General features: G+C 42.9%; 2 protein-coding genes across 2 annotated transcripts; one reads left to right on the top strand and one right to left on the bottom strand.

The window, feature by feature from the left end:
* Positions 1 to 2,598: 2,598 nt before the first annotated feature.
* On the bottom strand, positions 2,599 to 9,655 carry LOC309334187 (DNA excision repair protein ERCC-6-like). The gene is made up of 2 exons (XM_081848351.1): positions 9,548 to 9,655; positions 2,599 to 6,459 (listed from the first exon to the last, which is right to left on the bottom strand). The coding sequence occupies exons 1-2, from the start codon at positions 9,598 to 9,600 to the stop codon at positions 2,925 to 2,927; spliced, it is 3,588 nt and encodes a 1,195-aa protein (XP_081704477.1). The 5' UTR covers positions 9,601 to 9,655; the 3' UTR covers positions 2,599 to 2,924.
* Positions 9,656 to 13,517: 3,862 nt separating this feature from the next.
* Positions 13,518 to 23,390, top strand: CHMP1B (charged multivesicular body protein 1B). The gene is made up of 8 exons (XM_081848203.1): positions 13,518 to 13,679; positions 17,504 to 17,601; positions 18,433 to 18,579; positions 18,898 to 18,966; positions 19,068 to 19,175; positions 20,628 to 20,671; positions 21,446 to 21,518; positions 22,713 to 23,390. The coding sequence occupies exons 1-8, from the start codon at positions 13,664 to 13,666 to the stop codon at positions 22,755 to 22,757; spliced, it is 600 nt and encodes a 199-aa protein (XP_081704329.1). The 5' UTR covers positions 13,518 to 13,663; the 3' UTR covers positions 22,758 to 23,390.
* The last annotated feature ends 2,570 nt before the right edge of the window (positions 23,391 to 25,960 follow it).

Below are 25,960 nucleotides of genomic sequence, written 5' to 3' on the forward strand. Positions count from 1 at the left end.
CATTTTAACTTTTATCCATAGTCTTCTACATATCACATATTTAAATCCTAGGCCAATCTGTTACTCACAAGTAATTCTATTTAAGTTATCAGCTGCCCCCCTTTGGCTACGTCTGGGGGGGCACAGGAAGGAAATCAGGTCAGAAGGGGGCCACTGTCAGAAAAAGTTTGGGAAACACTGGTTTAGAAAATCATTTAAGAGGTCCCTCGAAACCCTCAGGGGGTGGGTTTGGGAACCATTGTCCTAATCAACAAAGCTATTGGGTTCACAGGGGGATTATGAACTGCAACAGGCAGTAGCTTATGGAAAAATAATTACAACTCAACTTCTGGAAGGTTTGCAGAGGATCCTACTGATGATCCCAACACATATATACAATAACTAATAATTTTAAAAGCAGGTTTGAGTAGTAAAGGCTTAGGGTTAAAGGTGAATCCTGAGCCTGAAAACTACTTCACTTAGAACACATTGGCATAACTTTTCAGTATAAAAATACATCCTGTGAAATCAACAGAGATGCTCTGATGCTTCAAAGCCAGAGGAGAATTTAGCCCTGGGAGACGACTCTGTGACGGAATGGAAGATCAATAGAACTTGACAGGCATGCAGCTGTGTTGCTTCCAGTGACGTTAAAGCCCATTTACCTCTTCTGAGGAGTGATGTCAGCTAGGCATGAGTCAGAGGAAAGCAGTAACCTTAGTCAGTGTTCTATATTTATAAATTCATGACAAAAGAATAGTACTCGAGCCAGGATTGGCTTGTTATTGTTGTATGTCAAACAAATACATGTCCTTTGGGACATCAACCTATAGGGCTCTCTTATGGTAGAAAAAAATGGGATAAAATGTTAAAAGAGTCTCAAGAAGTACATAAATGGTGATGGATCTCTGTTTAAAGCAGAAAACCTTTGGTCCTCCAGATGTTGTTATAAACTCCAGTTCCCATAAACTCTAGGCAGCATGGCTAAGGTAAGGGATGATGAGAGCTGGAGCCCAGACACATCCAGCGAGTGTATATTGGACAAGATAGACAGGAACACAATACAGTGGTGCCCCGCAAGACAAATGCCTCGCAAGACGGAAAACCCGCTAGACGAAAGGGTTTTCCATTTTGGAGGCGCTTCACAAAACGAATTTCCCTATGGGCTTGCTTCGCAAGACAAAAATGTCTTGCGAGTTCCTGCGGGTTTTTTTTTCCTCCCCCCCTTTTTCTAAGCCACTAAGCCGCTTATCAGCTGATCCACTAAGCCGCTAATACTGTAGCGCTAATCCGCTAAGCCGTCAATGGGCTTGCTTCGCAAGACGAAAAAACCGCTAGACGAAGAGAATCGCGGAACGGATTCTTTTCGTCTTGCAAGGCACCACTGTACTATATAGCTTTTCTGCAGCAAAACGTTTTTCACCAGGTAACACTCCAAGCACCTAGGTGCCACAAAGTATTCCGCCAGTCTTTCTCAACAGGGGATGAATACATATTCACAACATTTTGAGGGTTTAGCTGACATTTAACAGAAGTGTGTAATATAGGAAGGATCTTGCATCAAACAAGAGTTGTGAAAGAATAGGAAAATGAGATTTTATATGAACAAAAAGATACTGTAAAGAGACACTCAAGTGTACTTATTTCTTGAGTATTATTCTTTTTCTTATTTTCGTTATATGGTTTGAGACCCAGCATGCTATCAAATTTCTGGTCTCTCTTCCCTTTCTTAATTTCAATGGCACTTATTCCCAGACACTGCTAGATTGCAACCTAGGATGGAGTAGGGGAGAACAAATTTTAAACCAAATTTTTTTAAGGTATGTATAGTACTTAGGAAAAAATAACTTTGACCTCATACTGCATTTATTTTGTGTAAACCTGGTTAGAAGAATCAGAATAATCTCCTCTGAAATCTTTTTGAGAATGTCCAACAGTTAATGGGGAACATTTAATACTGTAGTACCAATCTTGCCTGCACCAAGCTTAGATTAGGTGAATTTTTATTTCATTAATACAATATCTCATTTTCATTTTATACACCTGTGATTTAAGGGATTCCTAACAGAACCAATCACCAGCAAGTACTTGGTTACCTCCTGCTTCAGGAGAGCTAAAAAAGCAAGATGAGCTAGTGGGCCCATTCATTCATTAAAAACATCAGTCTCTATTCTACCTGAACTCCAAAGCCATGCAAGAATTTGTTCGCTGCCCTTCCCACTTATTTATCTGTTAGATGTAATGCAGCCGAGCTCTAGTTTACCTTTCCCCTTTATCGCGCCAGTTTACTTTCTTCAGGGAACTTTTAGTATGAGGAGCATTTGGTTTGGTGATCCTCCAGCTGTGAACATAGGAACAGTCCAAATATAGGTTTGGACATTTTGGTGAGAACTAAGCCTCTGAAACAGAGGCAGGAACTTTTAAACCTCACATCAGCCCCAGCCAGTATGCCCAAGTGATGCCAGGGACTATGAGAGGTGTGATCCAGCAATGTTTTGGCGAGCACAGGCTCCCTATATCTACTTGGAAAGAAATGACTCCTTGCCTTCTGTGGGAACAAAGAAGTAGATGGCACTTAACTAAAATGTGGTAAAAGAAAGAGCAACTAATACAATAGGCTTTCAAAGTTAAACCAGGTTTATTTTAAAATCTTAACAGCTAGTTTTTACAAAAAAGAGAGAGACATACACACACCCCAAGTGAAAGAAGCTGGGCCTTAAATGTTACAGATCAATGTCAGAAGCAATTTCCCTCAAAGTGCAGGTTCATCTTTCCACTGCTGTGATTGGATGAAAATCTGCTCTGGAAGGAATCAATAAAAGGTTACCATAAAAGGGGTGAGTGTAACAGTATAAAAACTCTGGAAACTGCTGTAGTAAAACTCTAGCTTTGCTCTCAGACTCTATCATTTCACTGGATGGCTCCTTTTCCAGCCACTCCAACTCCTAATCACAATAGTCCAGAGTTTTTTCTGCTTCAAGGTAAAGCTTAAAAGAATCTTCACAAGACATATAACTGGTGGATTCAATGGTCTCTGCAATATCCTCCACCTGATCCAATAGGATACTAGCAAGGGATTTTCGTGAAGCGGTTGATCTTCTTCCACTAACTATTATCCTAGGAGAGAAACAAAGGCTGGTTGTGGACAATTTAGACATGATATCAGGTAGTTTGTTTGTGGGAGATTCTTGTCTGTGCTTGCTATCATCCCAATCAGTTATAAAACAATCATCATCCTCTTCACCATCTGAAACGATTATTTTAACGGGCATATTTTTATGCTGCAAAGAAAGCTCACTGTTCATCAACACATCATCAGAGCCCCCAATAACCATAGATCCCATTATACTTTTGCTGGCTTGGAGACTTCTGTTGTCCGAATTTTCCTGAAGCCAAGAGTGAGCCCAAGAGCTACAGTGGCTATTCAGTGGAAATCTTGTGTTCTCTGTATCCTTCAATGACATTTCCACTCCTGAGATATCTTGCAACTGATCCTCGGAATCTTCTAAGACAAGTCTGAAATCACACTGGGGAGAACCAGATAGAGACTCACCAACCATTATTACACTCATTCCAGATTTCTGCGCAAAACTGAGGTCTGACATTTTACTGGTCTGCAGTTGAGATGCTTCTGAGGCACCTGGCTCAGCAACTTCACCTGCCTCTCCATGTGGACTTGTAGGAACATTGAGAGACATGTCAGTCTCGCCTTGTTGCTTGACATGGTCAGACACATACTCTGATGACTGCTGCAATGGGACCCCTTGGATATCAGTAAGCATGCCATTTGCCTCAACAGGAGGGTCATGGCAGATTGTTTGAAGTTCAGAACTGCAGTTTACCTGGAAAGACAAGTGAGCTTGAGAAGAAGAGGATACATGACTTTGATCATGGTTTTGAGTAGTTTGTAGATCATCATCAGGCACATAGTGAAATGACTGCTGCAGTGGGGCCACTTGGGCATCGTTAAACTTGCCATTTGCCTCGGCAGGTGGGTCATGGGAAACCACCTGACATGCAGGGCTGCAGTTCTCCTTGTAAGATAATGGATGATCTTGAGTAAAAGAAGATATAGGAGTTACTTCTTGTGGACTGGCTGGTTTGCATTCTTCGTTCATGGATGCAGAGATATCCATATTAGTTATGTTCTGAAGCACTTGTTCATCCTCCTCAATAAGTAGCTCTGTCATCTTAGAACTCACACTGACAATGTCATCATCACTGCCACCTACAAGACTGATATTCTCACTGCTTGTGGGTTCATCAGTTACAGGTGGGACGAGAGCATAATTTGGAGAAGGCTTTGATGGCTTTTTATTTGGCTCGGTGGACAATTCCATTTCTCTCAGCCATGCCCCTTCAGTTGTGTTTTGGAGGTTTCCCATCAGTTGGTCCTTTAGCTGGGATTCCAGCTGTACCAGCTCTTGGGCTTTCTGTACCCTGTGTTCAATGTCCATGAGGACTTCTTCATCCTCAACTTCATCTCCATGAACCGCTTCATGTGTGTACATTAAGTCATGGTCTGATATGCCAAATATATCCAGTGAATGGAGATACGCAATGTGCTTGTCCAGCTGCTTATCTGTTTTTCTTTGGCTTGCATGCAAAGACTGAAGCTGGAGCTGTGTTACTGAGCTTTGAGTATCTCCCAGTGTGAACAACTCCCTTAGTTCTTGCATAGTGAAATATCTGTATGGGTCTTTCCTATCTCCCATGCTTTGTCGGATTAATGAGTCTTTGAATACTTGCCTTCTGTAGATTTTCTCCTCCACTGTCCCACAGCTAATTAGCCGGTAGATTACAACATTGTCCTTCTGCCCTATCCTGTAAACCCTGTCTACAGCTTGAGCATCTGTAGCTGGATTCCAGCTAGGATCAAAAATCACCACCCTGGTAGCTGCTGTTAAGGTTAGACCAACCCCACCGACTTGGGTAGTAAGCAGAAACACAGAGTACTCTTTGCTCTTCTGAAAGACACTAATTCTCCTTTTTCGCTCCTCCAACTGGCTTACTGTTCCATCAATGCGCATTAGCTTAAAGCACCTGTGAGTCAAGATGCGCTCTATAATATCCAGCATTTTTCTTGAATGAGAAAACACCAGTGTTCTGTGCCCCTCCTCCTGCAATCTTTCCAGCAGGGCCATGAGGAAGGACAGCTTTCCTGATTCCGCCATCAGAGTCTCATCCATAATGTCCCTAAGGTTTCTCTTCATGCTGGAAGGCTCATCGTTTTCATCACCATCCACCATATTATAATTGGGAGCTTCCAGACCAAGTTTGCTACATGCTTGTGCTGACAACAGCCTGGGGTGATCACAGAGTTTCTTCAAGACATTCAGTTCAGCAAGTGGGCACCTTGTGGTCATTAACAACTTTTGGATATGATCCAAAGACAGAAAGTCCCTATATATTTCTTTTTGTATGGGTGATAAGTATACCCACACAATGAAGTCGTTTTTTCTGGGCAGAGAAGGCATTTCAGAAGCAACAGTCTTGCTCTGATATTCTGGGAGACTGATTTTGAGTTCAGGCTTAGCTTTGTTCTGTAGTTCATCTTTACTCCGTCTTAGGAAATATGGCTTGATTATGGACATCAGGTTTTCAGAGATCTTAAGTCCCAGTGCTTTTTCTTCCTGGGTTGCATTCTTTGTCCTGGCTCTTATGATAGGTTTTTCATATTCCATCCCGAAGGTTTTCATCGTGCCTAGAAGCGATCCCTGACAAGCAAAGTCAAAAAGAGCCCAGAGTTCTTTTAGGTTGTTTTGGACTGGAGTGCCTGTGAGCAGGATGCGGTTTTGAGCAGGGATAGCATGCACAGATTTTGTCGTTTTGGCAGATGGTGTTTTAATTTTATGAGCTTCGTCAAGGATGACGTAGTCCCAGACGAACTCCTTCCCATCAAAGCTCGATAACTGCTGCCAACTGCTGAGGACCAGCTGATAAGTCGTGAGCAAGATACCACTCCTCTTCTGGATCCTCTTTAGATTTCTCTCACATTCATACTTGTTGGGTCCATGAAAGACACTCACTCGCAGCCCAGGAGTCCACTTGGCAAACTCTTTAAGCCAGTTGCTCAAAAGGCTAGGTGGCATAATTAACAGCACAGTCCGAATGAGTTCTTCATCAAACATGCCCGAGAGGAAAGCAATGATCTGAATGGTTTTCCCCAAGCCCATGTCATCTGCAAGGATACCGCCTTTCCTTCCATCGCGGTATAAACTGTATAAGAAGGCAACCCCTTCTCTCTGGTGGTCAAATAGCTTGTCATGTATTTCTCCAAACAACATTAGTCCACTCTGACAGACGTCCACAAAAACATCATCTTCCTGATCCAGGGCTAGTGAAGCTAATGCTTCCTCAACTTTTTTCATTTTTCTTGTCAGCTTTTCACAGGGATAGATTTGATGCGCCTTCCTCAGAAGGCAGAGAGATTCCTCCAGATTGCCATTTTTTGCTTCCTGCTTTGCTTGGGAGACAAATCTGCAAAATGTAAAGTTTGAAGAGTCAGAAATACCCTGCAAAAATCAAATGTAGGAAGGACAGTAGCACTCATGCATTTGATTCACACGATATAGCATGCCTACAAAACAACTGTCATTTATTGTTTATTATTTATTTTCACACACATATATAGTATGTAGCGAGCTACAAAAATCACAAATAGTAAAAATAAATCAAATATCAAAGAGATAAACACAATAGCTCTAAAAACTCAGAGACCACTCACACACAGCATTAGAAATTATATTAAAAAATGGGACCAGTTTACTAGAATCATTTACTTGCTCCATGTGTTCTAGCTCAAGCACTTTGATCTGCAAGACTTGCACTTCTATAAGTGCCATATAATGTTCATTCTGCATTTGCTAGGAGTTTATCTTTCAGCGAGGCACCATGTATGCTTTCCTTTCCAATCAATGCTAGACAGATAGCCTTGCTTTCTGATATTAGACATCTGCTAAAACCCGTTTTTTAATTCAGAAATCCTGTCTACATATTAGTCTACCAATATTTGCTGAATTCATTTGTGTATTACTGATAATTGTTTTATCCACACTGCTTAAAGATTTGTTTGATTAAGCAGTTTCTAAAGAAATAAATATAAAATATTAAAACCTTTGTAGAATAAAAAGATGTTCAACGCTAGGGTTGCAATATTTTATTTCAAAAAGTGAAAACTGGACACAAAAGTTTTATTTTTTTTGTCAAAGTTGTTGAGCTTGTTTTGCAAAATCTCAACTAGAAAAAGATTGCCATTTTTGAGCTATTTTTAAGGAAATTCACCAAAATCTAGACTTCTGACATGGGTTGCCAAACGTCTGGATTTTCCTGGACATTTCTGTGATTTCTGCCCAGACCCTGTTTCCAACTGTCTTATTCCATCTAACACCCAAAGATCACTTCAACTCAATGGGACTTGCTTTTGAGTAGACTAAATAGACTAAATAGGATTGTGTTGGAAAAATTAGAAGTGAAGTTTTGGTAAGTTTCTCCAGAGAGAATTAGGCCTCATCTGCCCAAGGACACAGTATTTTGGATGGTATCAGTGCAGTTCCACAAGACCCCACCTGACCTATGTATTTAAATCTCTAAGAAACCACTTTAAATAGTCATGGCTACCCCTAAATAATTCTGGGAACTGTAGTTTGTTAAGGGTGTTGAGAGTTGTTAGAAGATCCCTGTTTTCCACATAGCAATCCCTCTTCCCAGGGAACCAATGTAGCTCTATGAGGAAAATAGGGGTATTCTAACAACTCTGTGAAGTGAATCAGGAGACTCTCAGCACCATCAGAAGTCTTTAGGGGAAGCCATGGCTGTTTCAGTTGGTATGATAGTGCTTAAATCTATAGCACAGGTCTTACAGAACTGCAGTGACACCACCAAAAGTTTCTCTCTCTCTCTCTCTCTCTCTCTCTCTCTCTCTCTCTCTCTCTCTCTCTTTTTTAAGGCCAAATCACAGGATTAACCATGCCATTGAGCTTTTATCATCAATGGGAAACCTCTGGCCCAACCTCTGGTTCTAATTAGGCCCAGTATGGGTCCTAATCTGAACACAAGGTTGTGGGGCAGGTACAGATGTGATTGCAAAGGAACAATCAGGAACTTAAAGTGAGCAGAAGTATAAACACCAACACAGTAATCCTTATATTTGCAAAGCTGGAGATTTAGCAGGTACTTGGTAGATTTTATATTTTAAAAATATAGAGGAATGTTGCTTCTTCGCCTCAGCAGCTTTTCATGCATCTTGAAATATTTTTTACACCTAGCAGAACCTAACCTGATTAAGGCTGCAGTCCTATGAGAGTAAGAACCATTGAATTCACTGATATAGTCATACCTCAGGTTGAAGTAGCTTCAGCTTGAGCGTTTTCGGGTTGCGCTCCGTGGTGACCCAGAAGTAACAGAACACGTTACTTCCAGGTTTCGCCACTCGCGCAAATGCTCAAAATGACGTCACGCGCATGCGCAGAAGTGCGGGTTGCGTTCGCTTCAGGATGTGAATGGGGCTCCAGAACGGATTCCGTTCGCATCCAGAGGTACCACTGTATATACTTCTGAGTGGACATTGTAGTGTTAGGGCAGAGGCACACCACATATTTAAAGCACATGGCTTCCAACAAGGAATCCTGAGAAATGTAGTTTCCCTCAAAGAGCTATTCATAACAAATTATAGTTCCCATGATTCTTTGGGGGAAGCAATGTGCTTTAAAAGCATTCAGTGGGTATCTTAAAAATGGTAGATTTTGGAGGTTCTGCTTTTTCTCTGTACACACCCTTTAACATCCAGCATGAAGAACTCAGAAAGCTTGTACAGTCATACCTCGGGTTAAATATGCTTCGGGATGAATATTTTCGGGTTGCGCTCCACGGTGACCCGGAAGTAATGGAGCTCATTACTTCCGGGTTTCACCACTCGCGCATGCGCAGACGCTCAAAATGATGTCACGCGTGGAAGCGGCAACCCGCGCACGTGCAGAAGCAGGTTGGCGTTCGCTTCAGGATGCAAACGGGCTCCAGAACGGATACCGTTCGCATCCAGAGGTACCACTGTATGCTATATTTTAGGACATTCTGAGTGGTGGAAATAAAGCTATTCTGTACTGGGTCCCCACCTCTTCCTCATAAAAATAAGCCAGCAGGGCTACATACATTTTACTATTGTTATTTTGAATAACTTTCTGACTTGCTGTTATTTTAACACTATTAATTGTTTTTGCTCCTGTTTTGCATCCTGGAATTTTAACACTGCATTTTTTAGATCTGCTGCAACCTGCCAAGGGAACTTGTGCACCCTGAAATGTGAGCTGGTAATCACTGAAATAACTGTTATTAAATATTTCGAATATCACAGCTCCGCAAAGTAACCATACACAGGTGTATTCAGAAGTAAGACCAACTGAGTCCACCGGGCAAGTGCTAGGATTGTGCAGTCTTGAGTCCCACTTGCCCAGGAGAAACGGCGTTATCACATTTCTTATCCGGGGAAGGAGAAACGCTCTGGAATCTTAGCTCAGAAGTAAACCTTAAATGCAGAATCACCCTCCCATTCCAAATCCTTTTCGTTTACCTCCGGTACTGTTCATCCCGCTCAGGATTATCAGTGCCCAACGGCTCAGCCATACTTTCGCAGCAGAAACAAACACGGAACCGGCTGCCAGTGAGATTTCAAAACTGCGCGGCAAGCAGCAGCGTCTACTTCCTTAACCTTTCCAGCCTATCACTGAGCGGAATGCAAATAAGGCACGAAGTTTTTAGCCTTTCAGCTCGTTCCGAACACAGAGGAGGCGTTCTCATTCCAGAAGGAGGTGGCGGCTCATTCAATGTTTATTCGTTCATTCACACCATTCATTCATTCATTCATTCATTCGCACCACTGAGATAAAAATGTAGAGTCACAATTCAGATGTGTGGGAGTTCGGTTCCTGGTTTTGTTTTACTCCGGCTGCTACCGCGCCGCCGTTAAGTGACCATACAAAACCTTGAAGCATTTATGCTGTTCCTAATTCAGATCATATTTCGTATGAAATATATGATTTAGGCTTTAATGAGACTTACTTCTGAGTAGGCCAGCACAGTACTTTACAGTTAAACCGCAGTACTGTACTCGGAGTACTGTACTATTCATGTGTTCATAATGAAGTCTCATCGACAGCATTGGATTCACAGGATAATAGCCTGCAACTTTTTAGCCATTTAAAAATCACTCTACAGGCAATTAAAGAATCCTGTGCCACAGTGTCCTGTAGCAGTTAGAATGTTGGAGGCCAGGATTCAAATCCCTGCTGATCCATGAAACTCAGAAGGTTACCTTGGGCCAGCCACAGTTTCTCAGCCTAGCCTACCTCACAGGGTTGTTGTAAGGATAAAATGGGGATGAAAAGAACAATGTACTGCCACTTTTGAGCTTCAACATTCTCACTTTGCGATCTCCAATATACTGTTCTATTCATTGCATTACCAATGAATACCTACTGCTGCCACCGCTGCTTCCCAAAGTAAGGTTCACCTTTGGCCAGTCTCCGTTGGGTCACTAAGGCTGGGGGCATCTTCTTCCCAGGCCCCTGTGGGGCAGTATGAGGAAGTACTTCTTTTTGGGGTGGAGGGGGGCAGCTTAGAGACCAGGGCAGCAGCAGCCACTGCCTGGAGCAGCAGTGGAGGAAGCCACTCAGGCGCCTGGGGTGGTGCACCCAGGGGTGGGGCAAGCTGCCCATAGGGGCAGGGCGCACCACGGAACTCTGGAGTCTGCTTGCCTCCTCCCACTCAGCCACCCTAAAGCTGGGGTGGAGGTGGCGAGCAGACCGTTTGGGCAGCGCACAGCCTGTGTGCTCTCAAGCCACCGTGTCACTCCCAGGAGAGATGTGTGGCTCGGGCACACTGCAGGCCCTGTGGTGAGTGCCGCCCGGCAGTTTGTCACCCCTCTCAGTGGTGACACCCGGGCTGGCCCGCACCCACCACACACCCCTTCCTCAGCCCCTGGCCTGGAGGACTCCCAAGGAGAGGGGGGAGGAGAGGAGGGGGAGGGGGAGGGAATATTCCACAGGGAGTGTGTTCGAAAAAGGGTGAGATGCTTCCAGCTCTGCAAGCAAGGGGTGACATAACTCGGCTCCTGAGCCCCACAGGGTGCCGCACAAAGAATGTAGTTGGTCAAGGGATCCATGGACTTAAAAAGGTTGAAAACCTCCGATCCAGGCCAACTGATTCTCTTCCTCAGCTTCCTGCCCCTCCCTCTATCCCTCCAGAATTTCTTTCTCATACAGTAGCAAACCCACAGGGGATTTCTATTTTCTGCTTCGCTGGGGAGAACCACACAGCCTTTCCAGATTTTCCAACTCCCCCTCAGCCTGGATCGAGTTGTAAATGAGCCTTCTTCAGCTTCATGGGTAAAGGCGAAGGGTGGAGTTTGTGGCTACCTTTCACTTTTTCATCTTTCTCTCTGGCTGAAGCCCAGACATCCTGGGAGGCTGGGAGTCTCAATGGCGCCCTTATGGAGGTTTCACCTGGAGCAGAAACCCTTGTTAGACCCCCTCCCTAGCCATGGCTCTGCCTTCCTCTTAGCTTGTTTCTCCCTTTTATCCTGATTTTGTGCTTCTTCAAAGTTCATGATGCCTTTGGTAGAGGCTATTCTCCAATTGGAATGCTTGCAGGCCAGTGATTCCCAGTTGTCAGTGTTTATACTACATTTTTAAAGATTTGCCTTGAGAGCGTCTTTGCACATTTCTTATGTAACATAAAGCAGTAATCTGGAATGCTCAGTAAGAAGGCTAATGAAATGAAAATCCAGACAGATGTTTCCCACTTCCTGGCTTCTTTGGTTTCTTGTTTCCTTCTTTTGCCTGAGGCTACTGGCCAGGGAGATGAAGGTGGCTGAAACTGTTTCATCAAGTGAAGTTAAACATACACCCAACTTCAGAGGAAAACTTCAGCCAAGACTGCAGGGTGTTCATAAAATGGCAGAAAATCAGCAGAATGAATTGTCAGCTTGGAGCAGGGAGAGGTTCAGTGATGGACATTAATGTAATATGCCTGCTTATCACTTCCTGTGGATTTTTTTGGGGGGTGGGAGGGAATCGGATGAATACTAAACTTGCAATCCTACACTTAATAGGGGGCAAACTCTATTGAATTCAGTGGGATTTAACTTTTAGTAGACATGCATGTGTTAAGTCGTGGGTGAACATATCAGACGACACAGCGATTCTTCAGACAGCTCTTGTTTATTCACAGGCCAGAACAGAACTGGGCTGAAGGGTTCAGCCAGCCTGCTTATATAGAGCTCCACTACAAACAACAGTAAAAACTTTCTGTAACTATCCAATCACTGACTGTCACTTTCAATTCCTTATTTGCATAAGTGGACCTGAGTGAAAACTATCTAAAGTATCCTCCTGCTGACCCAGGGTGCGAACTTCAGTACATAACAGCATGATTATCCTTCTGCAGGCTGTTTGCATCACAGTCTCATAACAGATTCTAGCAAATTAACTTTTGTGCTAACAAACCGGAGGGGAGTGGGAGGCAGTAAAGAGAACCAGTGTGGTTGAAACTAACCTGATCATAGGTGCCAACACCCTGATGCCCTGGGTGCCCAAGCACCCACAGCCCCAGGCACCCATGGTTGTGGGGCCAAGCTGGCAGTCCTGAACCTGAACCTGAAAGTTGTGAATGGTGGGTTTGTTGTTTTTAAATATTCCTGTTTTAAATGTTTTTAAAGACAGAATCATAGAATAGTAGGATTGGAAGGGACGAGGGATCATCTGCTCCAACTTCCTGCAATGTTGGATTTTTTTGCCCAATGTGAAGCTCGAACCTACAACCCTGAGATTAAGAGTCTCATGTTGTACCCAGTGCTTTTTTCTGGAGGGACACAGGGGTATGCATACCCCTAAACATTTTGTGAATCTCTGTACTTTTGTCCATTTACTGTATTCCCCCCCCCCATCTGAACTATAAAACGGTGGTTTTCTTGAATCAAAATGAGAGTACCCCTAAACATTTTTTTTTTGAAAAAAGCAATGACTGTACCTACTGAACTTTTTGTTTAATTTTTAATTGCATTGTTTTTCTTCTTTAATACTTGATGCCTTGGGCTCATTCGGGAGAAAGGATGGAAGAGTAACAAATCCTTATTGAAGATTTAGAAGCATATTTGCTCTCTCCATTTCATCCTCAAGAATCACTGCGCGTTCCAAAAAACTACACTACAAATTGGAGCTGACACGTGAGCGAGCGATCAGCGCCAGTCAGTTGCCTCTGCTTCCCTGTAGGGGGCAGTGCTTCAAAATCCCAAAGCGAGCATCCACGGGCGGCCCCGCCTTACTCACAGGGCCGTGACGTCACCACCCAGTACCAGCACCCCTTAGGCTGGAGGAAGAGCTCCTCCCGTCGCCCTCCTTTCTACTCGCCTCAGAGTAAAGGCTGCGCTCTCATTGGCCAGGGCTCTGCACGCACGCGCAGTTTCAGTCCCCTCCCTTCCCCCCCCCGTCTTCTCTGCAGCCCTGACACTGACCCGGACCACGTGACAGGATGCTGAGGGGAGGAGGAGGAGGAGGAAGTAGGAAGTGGATTCCCGAAAGGAGGAAGAGGGGGGGGGGAAAACACTCAACACGGAATTTTAAAGAAGCAGCAGACGCCATCGAACCGGAGCTCACTTGCCTCCCACTTTTGCCGGCCCTGAAGCGCCGCCATGTCCAACATGGAGAGTATCCTTGGTAACGCCGGAGGGAGGAGGCGGGGGGAGGGGGATCTCCGGAATGGAGCCCGGGGGGGGGCAACGGGAGCCCCTCCCCCGCTGCGGTAGACAGGGGCGAAGGACGTGGCTATTGGAACCACCCGGACGGCAGAGGGAGCTCTCGATTGGTGGGCTTCGGGTGTTCTATGGGTGGGCGGAGCTTCGGAGCAGAGCTTTCCCCACCTTGGTGTTTCCCTTCGGGAGCGACAGCTGAGGGAGAGGGCTCTAACTCCTTCCCCAAAAACCCCTCCTAGGAAGTGTACTGCTCTGTTTACAATAATAGAGAGGGTGGGGGGTGTTATTGCACTTTGTACATACTTGTTTTATTTAATAATAATAATAATTTTTTATTTATACCCCGCCCTCCCCAGCCAAGACCGGGCTCAGGGTGGCTAACAACCAATAATAAAAACAAATTGATTAAAATACAATTTAAAAAGATTAAAACATTAGGATGCAGCCTCTTCACAGGAGGAGAAAGGAAAAAGGAAGAGGGGAAGGGAATAAAACTGATTCTAAGCCAAAGGCCAGGTGGAACAACTCTGTCTTACAGGCCCTGCGGGAAGAAATTTATTTATTATATCATTTTTCGTCCAAGAAGCTTTTGGTTGCCCTCCCCATTTTTTTAAAAATCCTCACAACAAACCTGTGAGGTAGGTTAACCAGAGAGGCAGTGGTTGGCCCAAGACCACCTGGTGCGTTTCATGGCAGAGTAGGCATTTGATCCCTGGTCTCCCAGGTCCTAATCTGACAATTTTCTCCCCTTTTCCTTTAGATGATTTTATTAATCACTGCACCACACTGGCACTCTTCCTCCCACACAACTTTGCCTGTGTGGTAAGATGCTTTGAGGGGGTGGGGGCTAAACTGGCCCTAAGCTACTGCTTTGTGGCTGAATTGTACTTTGAACCCAGCCCTGATCCAGTGCTTCAACCTGTACACCACTATGGTTTAATGGCACTACAGTGGTGCCTCGCAAGACGAAATTAATCCGTTCCGCGAGTCTCTTCATCTTGCGGTTTTTTCGTCTTGCGAAGCACGGCTATTAGCGGCTTAGTGGCTGTTAGCGGCTTAGCGGCTTTAAGAAAAAGGAAACAAACTCGCAAGACGTTTCGTCTTGCGAAGCAAGCCCATAGGGAAATTCGTCTTGCGGAACGACTCAAAAAACGGAAAACTCTTTCATCTTGCGCGTTTTTCGTCTTGCGAGGCATTCGTCTTGCGAGGTACCACTGTACTTCCTAAGGCAAAAGAAAGTATCTGGTGGTACCATAAAAGCTGATTGCAGGTTTATTGCAACGTTGGCTTTCATAGATGCACCAATTTGTGCATCTGTAGAAGCAGATCTGAAGGTATTCTTACATGAATGAGTACAGAGAAAATAATTGCATACAGTAGCGGGTGAAGAAAACATGAAAGGTGGCCTTTCTTTCTTTTTTCAAAATACCCTGCAGCATATACAATGTAATTGTACAGTGAAACCTTGGTTCCCAAACTTAATCCATTCCTGGAGTCTGTCCGATTCCTGAAACAGTTTGGGAACCAAGGCACGGCTTCTGATTGGCTGCAGCAGCTTCCTGCAGTCATGTTCGGCTTCCAAAGAATGTTCAAGAACTGGAACAATTACTTCCGGTTTTCGTTCATTCGGCAGCTGAAACGTTCGGCTCCCAAGGCGTTTGGGAGCTTAGGTTCCACTGTACTGTCCATACACAAGTGTAATTGGTGGTAGTATGACCTTCTGTGCTTTGTGTTACTTTATGGCTGTATGTGTCTCTGTGAAGTGTGGATGACATATAATTTACAATGTCTAGTTCATGGAAGTTTCTGCCACAAGCCATTAGGTTCTAGCAGTGCCTTAAAGACTTCTCTCAGTGTGCTCCTTCTCCCTGTTCTTGTCATAGATTAGCATGGTTACCCCTCTTGTGCTTGCTAAAATAAACAGGAGCAATACAATTTCCTTCTAGGATTTTCCACAGTAGTCCTTCTCACCACAGTAGTCCTTCTCAAATTAGGGCTTGGGATCTGTGAGTCTATACCATTCATTTGCAGGGGTCCCCTCTTCTCCTCTCCCCCCTCCCCCAAAATTAGGCCACACACTCTTAGATGTTAGGCTCAAATATCTCATCTTAAGATCTGTTGCTCTGCTTAGCCCAGGACTAGTAAGGCAACAAGTAGGAGACCGTAGTGTTTTCTTTGTTATCTTTTAGCAGCAAATACAGTTTTCATCCATGTGTTTAAAAATCTTGTACAGTCAAGTAAATGGACATAAATTTATCTCTTTCCCCCACCCTCGTCTCCTTTCCTCCTCCTCCTCCTCCTCCTCGTTCCCATTTTTTCCCCCACCAGGTTGCCCATAATGGAATGTCTGTCACTTTAGGGTGTGTCCTACTCTTTTTTGACTGTTTCTTAGGAGTCCAGACCAGTAGGCTCCACTCTATATATGTGGAAAGAAGCACACTATTGATGTGTTTCTGTGAGTCCTTTTAAGCTGTAGGAAATGACAGCAAAGGGGTAGTCACTTCGAGTTGAGGCAAGGGCAAGAGCACCAACAAGTCTGATTGGTTTTATGCTGGGGTAATGTGTAGTATGGCTCTATGAGGTGTGGCTGCAGTTTATGCTCATACTTGGTTGGTTAGTGGTCCCAGGACTGTTCAGATTGTGAGACTGATTCAGTCCTGTTGGGCTGGTACCCTGGGTGAGAGACTGCGTGGGGAGTTTGTTTGTTTCCCAAAAGAGATTTGGGTGAACAAATTATTTAACTAGTGTTGTTGGTAAGACTGTTTGCTTCCTGTTACTGCCTGTACTGTGAGTCTATGTTTGGCTGAAGCAGTGTGCAGTTCTGGAGGGGAGGGTGCTTGACAAGTGTGTCTGGGAGGGACACAGATCTCAAGTATTCCTGTGGGTGCAGGGACAGATAGACATAGTTGTATAGAGGTAGGTCTGCAAGACGCTTGCAGATGCTTGCATTATGTTGCCTGCTTCCCATCTGTAGTATCACTTGAAGCTTGTCCAGTGTGCCTATTAGTCTGCTGTTGTTTCTGAATGCTGTTGATTCATAATAAGACCCTGGGTTTTTTTGTTCTTTTAAAAAATAATTTTTATTAATTTTCTTTTCTCAAAACAAGTATCCAATATCATTGCTAAACATACATTTTCCAATTTCCCCCCTCTGGTGACTTCCCTCAACTACCTTTTCTGGTTTATTACATCAGATGATACATTCTGCTGTTTATATACAATATTATGTTTTCACATTGTTGTACTTCTTGTTCTCTGTAAATAAAATTGTAAACGTTTATTTAAATCCTGCCAGTGAGACCATTTCTTTCTGTTGTTTCTGCAGATATATTGTAAATGCTTCCCATTCTTTTTAAGGGAAACTATTGTCCCATAATAAGACCCTGTTGATCTTCTAGATGATCTGGATGTTGATCAATTCTGGATGAGAGACTGGGCAGGGGTAATCAGGAATATCTTCGGAAGCTCATCCAGTGTGCTCAATGGTCTGGTGCTGTTGTTTCTCAGTGCTACTCCAATTCATAAAAAGACCATGTTGAACATCCTAACATGAATGAATAGCTGGTGTAGTCTGTATTGCGGGGCTAGGGGGGGCCTGATCTGACACAGCTTTGCCCAGCTGGATACCATGTGGAACACCAGTTCAGACCAGAGCCTCTGAGAGGAGAAGATGTCTAGATGCCATGGATATAGCTTTAAAACTTCAACGAGACCATCTTCATACTGTCAGCATTTATATTACTTGTTAACTGAGAACATCATCCTTAACTTAAATTTAAGAGCATCTTTTTAACTTGAAGTTCGCTGCCAAAGAACTTAACAGAAATGCCAAAAAGTGTGATAAAGAAGAAAAGGTTGAAAAAGCCAAAATTAAGAAGGTGAGACATGAAATTATATTGGAAGTTCCCCATATATACTGTTTGATAGTGTATGAGCATGATCTTTCGCTGTGACAGTAGGAAGTTATAAATAAAAGTTTGCACTGTTTATACACATCATTGGTGATGGCACAGTTGCTTACTGCAATATGTTTGCATTAGAAACTAAAAATAAAATATTAATTTATTGCAAACTAATTAACAGAATATCTCCATCCCCCAACACATGTAGATAATGGTTGAACATGAATCCTTGGACTCTAAAGCAGCCATTTTCAAAGTGGATTTTCTTCTCTTTTTTCCCCCCTTTCCCCATCCCCCTTCCCCCCTTTTTTTCCTTTTTCAGGTGGGGGAATTATTGAACCTTACCCAGCAGTAAATTTACTGGCCGAAAAGCCTTTAAATCTACAGTGTCAGTTTTCATACCTATCCATACAGTACCAGCTCCTCATTCAGAATCCAGTGTGTGTGTCCAGGAGAGTGGGTAGTGATGGGTAGTGATGTTATCCCATCTGTAGCAGATCATCTGATTTGATCTTTAGTTGGGCTATTGGTATGTGTCTGCCAGCAATTTGCAAAGCTTCGATAAGCTCTCCTGAAGGACCTGCCAGTTTGGTGTTGTTAATGTAGAGTGCTGGCCTTCTTCCTGTATTTTTTTAGACAAGGAGAGCACTGGTACCCAAGGAAATAAGTGTAATAGTAATCATATGCCATCATCCTTTTTATTGCCATCTGACGGTGACGGTCTAGGTCTGAAAGCTAAGATTTATTAGGGTGCATTTCTTAATTAGTTGAAAAGCTGTGTTCTGCTTCTCTTTGTTTAAATAAAAGGCAATTCAGAAAGGCAATACTGAAGTGGCAAGAATACATGCAGAAAATGCAATCCGGCAGAAGAATCAAGCTATCAACTTCTTGCGGATGAGTGCTCGGGTTGATGCTGTAGCGGCAAGAGTTCAAACAGCAGTAACAATGGGCAAGGTAATCAGCTTTATCATGTTTTAGCAAGAAACACAAGTTTCTAAAAAACTTGCACTATGTACGTTTTCGTAAGATGGTTTGTACAAGGCAAGTCCACAGACCTTTTGCTGCTAAGTAGGTAAAACCCTGTAGAATTTTAAATGCTGTGTTAAATAGAAATGTGGTCTATTTGAATCTCCTGAAGAAGCAGCTAACTACTGTAACAATGGCTAGTGTTGTGCAATTTCATGTCATGTTAGTTTATTTTGGGCTATAGTTGCCCAAAGTTTCAAATAAGAAATTTAAAAAATGTGGTTAATATATATGTTGTTCTCCTAGGTAACAAAGTCAATGGCTGGAGTAGTTAAATCGATGGATGCTACGTTGAAAAGTATGAACTTGGAAAAGGTAAACAAATAAATTCAGAAATTGAGTTTTAAGGTATTTCCTTTTGTTCCTGGCTTGACATCATTTGTGCTCCTGGCTTGACATCATTTGCTTATGTGCAGATATCTGCCTTGATGGACAAATTTGAGCAGCAGTTTGAAACCTTAGATGTTCAGACGGCACAGATGGAAGACACAATGAGTAATACTACTACACTAACAACACCACAAGTAAGTAACATTGAAGTAGATATAATTTGCCATTGGCAGTCCTATCTAGCTGCCCCTGGGTGCTTTCTTGACTAATATGAGAGAGAGACTTTCAGAGAAAAATATGGCTGGGCTAAATAGACTCTGCCCTTAGAGCTGGACCTTCTCTGACTCAGCTAGAGAATGGAGGCAAGTTTACTCCATTTATTCTGCTGACAAAATAATAAAAATAATAAAAAAAATAAAAAAAATAAAAAAAATAAAAAAATACAGTGGTTTTTCACTGGGCTTCCTCAAGTGCTTCTCAGCAATTATTTAATGAGGAAATCAGGAAGAGCTTGGAAACTCCTGAGCAGCAGCTTGTCCATCTCCTCTGATTTTTTGCAGTGGCCTGCTGCCAATATATTTTGGATGATGGCAAGGCCCGGAAGATGTGCAGCCTAGAATATTCAGAGAATATTCTCTACAATAAGCAGGGTTCCTCTGCAGACGAGTCAGTATGGAAGGTTCTCCTTGAAGACAGAAAGTTAGAAAACCATTAGTGCATCTACACTAGGAACTTTGTCAGTATTAATTATTGGGTGTGTGTTTTGTTTTTTTAAAAGTAGGAAAAATTAGTACTGTTATACCTTGAGTTGAATGTGCTTCAGGTTGAGCGCTTTTGGGTGGCACGTTACTTCCAGGTTTTGCCGTTCGCGCATACTCAGACGCTCAAAATGACGCCATGTGCGGAAGTGGCAAAACGTGACCCGTGCATGCACAGATGCTCCGTCGCATCTTACGTTCCACTCAGGATGCGAACGGGGCTTCGGAACGGATCCCGTTCGCATCCCGAGGTACCACTGTAACTGTTTTAGTAGAATGCTGAAGGCCTCCCTGTGGAAAGCCCTCCCTTCAGATGTCAATGAGATAAAGAGCTACATAACTTTTAGAAGACATTTGAAGGCAGCCCCAGTATCGGGGAGTTTTTAATGTTTGATATTTTACTATGTTTTATATGTGCTGTAAGCCACCCAGAGTGGCTGTGGAAACCCAGGCAGATGGGCAGGGTATAAATAATAAAATTAATATTAGTAGTAGTAGTGGTAGTAGTCTCAGCAGCAGCACCTTTAAGCTACAAAGTATACATGCAAATATAGTGATAGCATCACTAAATGATGAATAAAAACAAATCAAAAATAGGCTTGAGTGTAATGCAGCACAATCCTATGAATGGTTATTTGGAAGTAAGATTTGCTGAGTTCAGTAGGGCTTACCCCCCCCCCCCAATAAATAGGCATAGGCTTGTGCAGATAACACTAGTTTTAATTGCTTTTTAAGAAGCTGCATTTTGAGAGGCCAGATTTGCTTTGTGAATGTGTTAGCTCCCTCTAGTGGTATTCACAGGTTCAAAAAACTGCACATGATCTTTTCTATTACACTGGATTCCATGTCTGTTACAATGGTAAAACTGATTTGGTCCTCATTTTTTAGAACCAAGTGGACCTGCTTCTGCAGGAAATGGCAGATGAAGCTGGGTGAGTGTAAACATTTGAAGACTGAAACACCGAGTATTCTAATGGCAGTGCTTAATAAGGTTTTAATGCACTTGAGATAGCAATAAATGCTGCCTTTCCTCTGATCCAGGAAGCATAATGTTAACTGAATATGTTGCAATGATAATATAGTGCTGCTCTCTCATGAAAAAAACATGGCTATTTCCACCTTTACCTGGAGATAGATAGATAGATAGATAGATAGATAGATGATAGATAGATAATGTCAAGTACAGTATCCTTACTTTGACTGAGAGATCACTATGAGACCAGAATGATAGAAAACTACTTGTTGGACTTCTCTGAAATAACGTGAGTAAGAAAAAACTTGGAACTCTCTAATAATGCTATTTAGTGGCAACAGTGCTAAGCACTATTTATTTATTTATTTATTTATTTCTAGGCTGCACTTTTAATTAAAAAAACAGCAAGGTGGTATACCACATACAAAATTACACAGAAGTGGCATAGTCTCCATCTTGAACACTGCAAAGATAGAAGAGGGCAAAAGTGAAGGGGCAGAAGAGTAACAAATGTGAGGACAGCAGAGGATTAATGCACCCCTTCAGTGGTGCAGATATTTCATAAAGCTGATCTCTTATACCTGCTACTCTGTTATTAATTGGCATATTGCATGTTGAGGGCTGGAAATAGAAGTGAGCACAACTGGGAAGCTTTCAGCTTGTCGCACCTGAGGTGTGGGGATACTATCAGAATAACTTCTTGTATATTGGTTTCTCTTCTTCTGAACTCTAGCCTTGACCTGAATATGGAACTACCTCAGGGACAGACAGGCTCTGTTGGCACAAGTGTTGCTTCAGCGGAACAGGTAAACCCTCTTTTTGCTTGCTTGGTATTTCTTCCCTATCACAGGAGTGGGGAACCTAAGGCCCAGGGACCAAGCGCAGCCTTTTGGGGCTTCTCCATCTGGTCCTCAGGACACCCATTATCAGTCCTCCACCACACCCTCCTTAAGTGCATTGGCTTGGCTGGAATGTATGCTTGAACTGTAGTGATGCTTCTTGCTTGCCTGGGTGGAGAGAGGTGTGCGTAAGCCTCTGCTCTTGTGGGCCCGGAATATAGCCTGGTTTGCAGGGGTAAGAGTCTCACCTGTTGCTCCATCAGGCCTTTGGCTCTGCCCACCACTGATGTGGCCCCTGGAAGGATGCCCATAAGGAAAAGTGTCCCACCTCTGCCTTAATAGCATGTAAGATTGTCTCTTCAGTTGGAGCAAGCTATTTTAGATGTACATGAACTAACTATTGCCAGCTCATAGTTTGGCTAGATCTCATACCAGGACAAGCAAGCTAAGAAGCAGCAACCTTACTGCTTTTCATGCCCTCTCAGTTTCAGAGTTTGCTTGTTTTCCTATTCCTTCCCATCCTCGTGCACTGTGTTTATAAGCCTATACAGAGCTTAGAAGGAGTTAGTACAGGCAACTCCCCCACTTACGCAGGGGTTACATATTGGGGCCCCATGTGCATAAGTGAAATTGCATAAAATGGGGAGCACCCTCTCTGCCACTCTTGCTTCAGCCCAAACCAAAAATACTGCATCCCAAAATATCCACAATTAGAATTGACGCTCTGGGGTCAGGAGGAGGCTGGAGGAGAAGTGGAAAAGCTGTTGCTGCGCTACCATGCACATTAGCTGTTAGGCAGGGAAGCTGAGCAGCATAAACAAAGCCCCACTGCACCACCAGTCTCTTCAGGGCTTCCTCCACCCTCACTGATGTCCTTTTTGGGCTCCATGGAAGGTCTCGCGAGCCATGAGGACTCTGCAGCTCTCTCTTGCCATTTCCAGGTTTGAATTGAATTATGTAATTATTTCCCAGGGCTTCCCTTGAGTTGATCAGGCATAAGAGGGTAGTTACCCGTAGTCTTATCATTTAGATGTAGATCTTCAAGCCTAGCAGAGCTCAGTCTCTCTTTGGTCTGACTGCTGTTCTTCTAGAAAGTTAAGTCTTTGTCCCTTAAGTAGTGCATTAATGAATGCCTTTTGTTGGTTGGTCTGAATTCTGCAGGATGAGCTCTCACAGAGACTGGCGCGCCTTCGTGATCAAGTGTAACGGGAAGAGTTGGAACTGCTATCTTCTGCATTTGCTTCCAAAGCATTCTGTGTGCATAAATCACAGCCTGACATAAGGTCTCCATCTCTAATATTTCCAGTTAGATATACTTAATGGGCGCTTCTCTTTTTGTCCTACTGTGCTTTTAAAAACGTGTTAACCCAATGGTGATATGAACTTCAGTGTATTTTCTAGTTTTAAGCATTTTTTAAGTCAAGGGTTATATTTTTGCAGATACTTTTTCCAAGACACAGATTGAATTTTGCCAAGTGTCACATCGGATTATCAATCCGGAAATAGAGTAGCACCTTTTAACATATATGATTTTAAGTTATTTCGCAGGGTTTTAAATTATAAATAATGTCTCTCCTCCCCCCCCCCCCGCAGAAGTGGGGAGTCCCTCAATATCTGTGGAGAAAGACCAGTTTGACAGAATGATATATTTGTTTGTGTGTTTGTGTACTGTTTAAACATCCCTGGATAATCTTTCCATAGTGTTGCAGAACAAGCTTACTTATGGAACAAGCTTAACTGTAGTAACACAACAAAATGATAGTTGTTATGCTGTCCTTGTAGCTGGAATCATTAGCATCATCACTTGAGAACCGAAGGAATAAACTATATTTTTAAACACTCCTGCCTAGATTATATACTGTATATATTACACTATCCCAGAAATTTCAGGAATGCTTCTTAAATAACTAATTAAAATGCTAGCTTTGAAATGTCATCTTATATCGTGGCAAAATTGTATTTTATATTCTTCTGTTGGTGGGGCGGGACAATGGATGTCTCAAAAGTGGAAATGAACTTGCATAGATAAAAGTACATACTCAAAATTCTTGCTCAATCTTGTTTCACAGCTCAGCTTAAAACTAATGGCAGCTTCTTAAAAAGGCAGTTTAAAAGCCTGCATTTAAAATGCAAATATTCTGGATGCTTCAGTTTTGCTAGGATTTACAAGCCTTGGGTGTCATCATCTGTTCAAATCATAGATGTCCACAGTGCCCACCATTTTGATGTATCTTCCTTCTATCATAATTAACTAAAAAGTTCCTGGGTTGGCTGAAAACAACTACTAAAAATTGGGCTGGTATAATAACTTGCGCGTGCCTATTGGTGCAAATCTCAAGACTGTCTTTGTGCAATTTAAGAGTGCAGTGTTTAATGAGGCCATTAGATAGGACAGAGGGTAGTGTGATGTGGTACAAAAAAGGACAAGGAGAAAGAATGCTATCTAGGCATGTTAAAAATTCCTACACTTGATTTCTGACTTGTAGACATTTTCTTGGTATACAGCCAGAAATGTGAAAGTCCAAACAGTGTGCAAAACCAAAAATTATAAAGCTGTCTTCCTAGTGAAACAAAGGTAACATGCATCTGAAGGAAAACCTCCTATCTTTAATTCTGTCATTGGCATCCTTTCCCATTGTTTTATTTCCCCGCTATGAAGCCAGCAGTCTTGTCGGCTGAGGGGCTGGGGTATAACTGGAGACATCAACTTTCTACTACTACATGGCAGCAGCTGCTGCTGCTGCCCTTCTATACAAGGGCCAGGATGTATAAAAGGGGTGAGAAGAAAAGAAGTTCCTCCTGTTCAGACAACCTTTACAGTGACGTTTATTGATTGCACTTTGTGTGTTTCAGGATGGAATTAAAAATATAGTTTATATCCCTTAAACTCAGGCCTATTTTTAAAGCAACGTTCTGTTGCTTTTGTTGAGACATTGGAGCGGGATTAGGTACAAGTCCAGATTTATTCCCACCAACCCCTCCCTAAAAAAAATGTGTACATTTTTTCAAACAGGACACCTCATTGGAAAATACATTACAGTGGTACCTTGGGTTACAAACACCTCGGGTTACAAACACTTCGGGTTACAGACTCTGCTAACCCGGAAGTAGTACCTCGGTTTAAGAACTTTGCCCGAGGATGACAACAGAAATCGCATGCAGGCAGCAGCAGGAGGATCCATTAGCAAAAGCACGCCTCAGGTTAAGAACGGTTTCAGGTTAAGAATGGACCTCCAGAACAAATTAAGTTCTTAACCAGAGGTACCACTGTATTATACTACATTTTCTCCTCCTGGGTTGCTTAGAGTGGTGTACATTGTTCTCTGTCTTCTTCCTTTATTCTCACACTAATCCTCTAAGGTGGAATAGACAGATGGTGACTGACCTAGATTCAGCCAGAGAGCTGCTTTGTGGTTGAGTGAGGATTTAAACCTGGGTCTGCCCGATCCTAGTCTGACACACTAGAAACAGGACCACAGTGCCTCTTTGTCTTGGTATTGCTCACTGCTTAATATTTTCTGTAGTAGCTTGCTTTTGGATTTCTGTGTAATCATGAGAACAAGCAGCCAGTGCATTTTTAAAACGCTCCTTTTTCCTGCCTGCCTTTTTTCAATGGAACCAGCAGAGGGAAGTAGAAGACCTATCTTTTGATGGGAAAGGTTTGCTTAAACAGCAAAGGCTGGGTACTGCAAATATATATTCCCCCTTCTGTCTGGCTTAGAGGGTTTGTTTAAGAAACCGGAGCTACTTGCTTGTTCTAAATTTTAGGTTAGATGCCATCACTCCTTTTGTCATTTTTTAAAAACCAAGATTTTGATAATTCATGAAAATAAGATAATGTACTGTATTTTTCGCCCTATAGGACGCACTTTTTCCCCTCCAAAAATGAAGGGGAAATGTGTGTGCGTCCTATGGGACGAATGAAGGCTTTTGCTGAAGCCTGGAGAGCGAGAGGGGTCTTCTTCAGAGCCATTGCACGCTATTCATTCAGCTATCCACTCCAACCCCAAGGTCTTGTTCCTGGTCACTCACGGCTATTTCAATCCCTTAACCAGATATGTGAAATCAATATTTTTTTTTTAATGGTAATAATTTATTACTTGTACTTTGCCATCCTGTACTCTAGGCAGCTTCCAACAGAATATATATATATAAAAACAATGAAACATCAGACATTAAAAACTTCCCAATGCAGGGCTGCCTTCAGATGTCTACAGAAAGATGCATAATTGTTTCTCTCTTTCTCATCTGATGAGAGGGTATAGTGGGGGGAGTCCACTATACCAAACCTTGGAGAGCTGCTGCTAGTCAGTGTAAGCAATACTATGAACCAATGGTCTGACTTGGTATAAGGCAGCTCCCTGTGTTCCTCTGGAGCAGTTGGGTTTTCACCCTATGAAGCCCAGCTC

Source organism: Podarcis erhardii, assembly GCF_964252035.2.
Source record: "Podarcis erhardii genome assembly, chromosome: Z".
NCBI lineage: Eukaryota > Metazoa > Chordata > Lepidosauria > Squamata > Lacertidae > Podarcis > Podarcis erhardii.